This window comes from Pteropus medius, unplaced genomic scaffold (genome assembly GCF_902729225.1).
Source record: "Pteropus medius unplaced genomic scaffold, Ma_sr-lr_union100, whole genome shotgun sequence".
Taxonomy (NCBI): Eukaryota; Metazoa; Chordata; class Mammalia; order Chiroptera; family Pteropodidae; genus Pteropus; species Pteropus medius.
The window spans coordinates 1,520,602-1,524,709 of NW_024348304.1; the positions used below are offsets into that span (position 1 = coordinate 1,520,602).

Sequence of the window (4,108 nt, forward strand, 5' to 3'; positions counted from 1 at the left end):
CTTGTTTTAGCAATAAGAAATCTGAGGCCTAGAGAGACCAAGTAAAAAGGTAAGTGGGTAGTGAGACTAGGATTAGACTCGGGCGAATGTTTTCCAGTGCTTTCTGTCACCTCAAGTACACAGCTTTCCAGCAACTCCAACTTGGAAGACTCACAGAAATACCAGACATGCTATGATGAGATAAAATGAGCTATTCATTTTTAACTGTATCTAATTTTACTGTATTTCTTTGAGGAGCAATTATTTCCAAATACAAACAAAACACATGTAAGGAAATGTAGCTCTTTGAGATTTGAATTTTTTAAAAACAGAAGACTGTGTGTTCTGTTAAGATGATAAGCCTGTATGTTTAAGGAAGCAACGATGTTTATACACCTGATACAGAAAACGAGTCAATAGTGTCCAGTGCTTCACAGTGGGAAGCACCTTTCCCATATTGGTGCAGATAGAAGTAAAAGTGAGAACAGCTTCACCGTGTGAGTTTCCAGGCCCCCTCACTCCCACCTCTGGAACATCTGCAAGGCAGGGATGCTCTCCTGCCCGGTACCATCATCTCCCTGCCGCGGACCTCTCAGCAAGCCGCCTCTCTCCAGGCCATTTCATTCTCCACGTGGCTACGGAGCCCGGGCTCAGGCAGGTCTGAGCACGAATTTCCTTTCTCAGAATCTCCTGTGGCTTCCCACGCTTTCAGGTTAAAATCCAAATTTGGCACACCCAGCCCTCTGCGGTCTGACCTCATTCTTCCTCCCCTCCTTCCATCCTCCCTCCTTACTCGCCCTAACTCCGGTCACCCCGAACCTCTCCTCCGACATTCTGGACACTCACCCAGGTCCCCGCCTTTGTGGCATTCCCATCGCCGAACCGTGTCTCTCTCCTTGTCCACTTGGCACACTTTTTTCCCCGAAAGACCTAGGTTGGATGTGTCTCTGATTTGACCCCCCTCCTACTTCCCAGTGAAGCTCTCTTGGCCCCAGGTCCTTCCCCTTGGGACTCTGTGGGACTCTGTGCCTACCACAATCTTACCACAGGTCAACTTACACAGAAGTTAACTCTTTATGTGCCTGTCCCCTCTTCAGACTGCAAGTTTCTTGATGATGTTTGGGGATCTTACTTACTTTGAGCTACTTGGGGGCTCATCTCTTGTCCTTGACTTTTAGCTGTACTTCACGTGCAAGGACAAGCTCAATACATGTGGATCAAGTGAACTCAGGAAGTCCGCATGTCTTCTGTGAGTGCCTTAACAAGTTCATAAGCGACTCCTATGGGTTCCGGGTGGCTGAACGCAGCAAGGCCAGAGCCACTCTGAGGAGTTATTCTCACGTGCCGTACAGACTGTCACACATTGGGTGACAGAAATTTATTTTCTGACTATTCTGGGGGCTAGAAGTCTGAGATCAAGATGCTGGGAGGTTTGGTTCCTCCTGAGGCCTCTCTCTGTGACTCGTAGACGGCCGTCTTCCCTCTGTGTCTGTGCCCTAATCTCCTCTTCTTATAAAGACACCAGCCGTATGGGATTAGGGTCCACCCTAACGACCTCATTTCGCTCAAGTTCCTCTCTAAAGGCCCCATCTCCAACACAAGCACACTCTGAGCTCCTGCATGTTAAGACTTCCGCACATGAATTTGGGGAGGGGGCACAACTCAGTCGACACACACACTGACTCTGCTCACATTTTTCTTCTCAAGAAGTGTGTCCCTGGGACTGCTGAAAATTTAGAGAAGAAAGGTAAAAGAAAGTAAGTTCTTAGAAGAAAGAGGAAATATGGACCTCTCTGGCATAAGCCAGCTTCGTGCTTTTTTGTTTTTTCTTTTATAAGAGAGGGTCTATCACTACTTCTGTGTTGTGGGTTTTCCGTGTTCTCGTGACATTCGTGTTGGTCTAACATACATTCAAAGTCCATTACTTCTTTGGGGAGCAAAAAAAATTATCATTCATTATTATTATTTATTATTCATTATTGTTAATTAAAATCCAGCTGTTGAGGCAGCTAATTTTCAAATAGAGGTGACCACTGAGGCATAAGTGAAGTGTAACTTTCATAAGTCCAAATGAAATAAAAGCGACTTTTTAAAACCTGGTAGCAGATGGTCTCTAAATTTCTTCTTCAAACTCTAAGAAAATTATGTACCTTCTTTAAAATCTGTTTCACACATTGTGGAAGACCTCTCTCTGTCTCTGTCTCTCTGTCTGTCTCTGTCTCTGTCTCTCTCTCTCTCTATCTCTGTCTGTCTGTCTGTCTGTCTGTCTCTCTCCGTCTCTCCAGGCATCTCTGTAAGACACCTACTAAGACAGCATTGTCGAGCAGTAATTTTTGCACCCTGGGATGAATGTTATATTTAGCAGTTTTCTCAAGGGAGCAAGAGCGTGGGAACAGGTATATTATTCCAAACAGTTCACATTTTTTTTTCTTCCTTAAGAACAGAAGTTCTCTTATGAATGGATTTTGCTTTGCTTTAAAATAAAAAAAAAAAATTTTTTTTTTTAGAGCAGTTTTAGGTTTGCAGCAAAATTGAGTGGAAGGCACAGAGATTTCCCATATAGCCCTGTCTTGCACACGCACAGCCTTCTCCACCAGAGTGGCACATTTGTGACAATCGATGAACCTCCGTTGCCACGTCATTGTCATCTGGCGTCCACAGCACATTCGCGTTTACTTTTGATGTTATACATTCCGTAGGTTCGGACACATTTATAATGGCGTGAATCCACGGTGAGTACAGCGTAGTTTCACTGCCCTAAAAAATCCGCTGTGCTCCGCCTGCTCATCCCTCCTGCTCCCAGCTCCTCAAAAACACGGGTCTTTCTTATCGCTCTGGTTTTCGCCTGTCCAGAATGTCATATAGTTGGAATCACACAGGACGTAACCTGTTCAGATTGGTTTCCTTCACTTAGTAATAAGCATTTAAGTTTCCTCCATGTCCTTTCGCGGCTCAATGGTTCATTTCTTTCCAGTGCTGAATAATATTCCACTGTCTGGTGGACCACAGTTTCTTGATCATTTACCTACCGAAGGGCATCTCGGTTGCTTCCAAGTTTTGGCATTTATGAATAAAGCTGTTATAAAATATCCACGCGCAGGTTTTTGTGTGGATGTAAGTTTTCAACTTCTTTGGGTAAGTGCCAAGGAGTGCAGTTGTTAGATATTCTGGTAAAAATACGTTTAGCTTTCTAAGAAACCTCCAAACAGTCTTTCAAAACTGCTGCACCATTTTGCGTCCCTACCAGTGGTGAATGAGAGTTCCTGTGGGCCACGTCCTCCCAGCATTTGGTGTTTCCAGGGTTCTGGACTTCGGCCATTCTAAGAGATATGTAGTGATGTCTCATTGCTGTTTCTATTTGCATTTCCCTGATGACTTGTGATGTGGAGCGCTTTTTCATATGCTTATATTTTCCACCTTCTTTGGTGAGGTGTCTGTTAAGATCTTTGGCCCATTTAAAATCTGGTTGGTTGTTTTCTTATTGAGTTTTAAGAATTCTTTGTGTGTTTTGGATAACAGTCTTTTATCAGATATATTTTGGTAAACATTTTCTCCCAGTCTGTGGCTTGTCTTCTCATCCTCTTGATTCTTGTTCTTTAAAGTAAACGTAAGTTATTAATTTTCTTAGCAGCATAGACGGGTAAGATGGGAAACACTATGTAACAGAACATTTAAACCTGGAAGAGGAGGATCCCTTAGCCTATATGTGGTGATCGATATTCTCAGGCTTGACAACGTCCTATAAATGGCACATCGCTAAGGCTCACAGCAGTTTTACAGGCCAAAGTGGTGACTCGCAGTTTCTTCACCTAAAGCAAGTAATTTTGAAAATGTCTTTGTGAGTTAGAAGTTTAGACCTCAAAGCTTACTGTATCATAGAAATAAGTCGTAAGCGACATTTATATTTCCTGGACAGCTCACACATACCTAGTTGGCTTAAATTTGTGCCAGTGACAGTTTAGAGAGGTATCTAAGAGTGTATATTCTGGGCCAGTCTAAACCACGCGCCTCTCCGAGGAGGGCGATGAAGTCTCGCGTGTCCTGCCACGTCTGCCCAGACGTCTCATCCCTTTGTCCAGCGTCTCCCTCAGTAGCCATCTTGCCATCAGGCGGACCGCTGAGGTATCAC

The 4,108-nt window shown here is 44.1% G+C and overlaps 1 protein-coding gene across 3 annotated transcripts in view; it reads right to left on the reverse strand.

The window, feature by feature from the left end:
- Positions 1-1,006, reverse strand: part of TRPC3 (transient receptor potential cation channel subfamily C member 3) — a 59,854-nt gene extending 58,848 nt beyond the window's left edge. For 2 of the 3 annotated variants that reach the window (XM_039879549.1, XM_039879545.1), the window contains exon 1: positions 826-1,006. In XM_039879549.1, coding sequence (XP_039735483.1) covers positions 826-854 — 29 coding nt within the window. In that variant the 5' untranslated portion in view covers positions 855-1,006. The remainder of the gene's footprint in view (positions 1-825) is intronic. The other variant, XM_039879544.1, reaches the window with a different exon arrangement.
- Between the last annotated feature and the right edge of the window lie 3,102 nt (positions 1,007-4,108).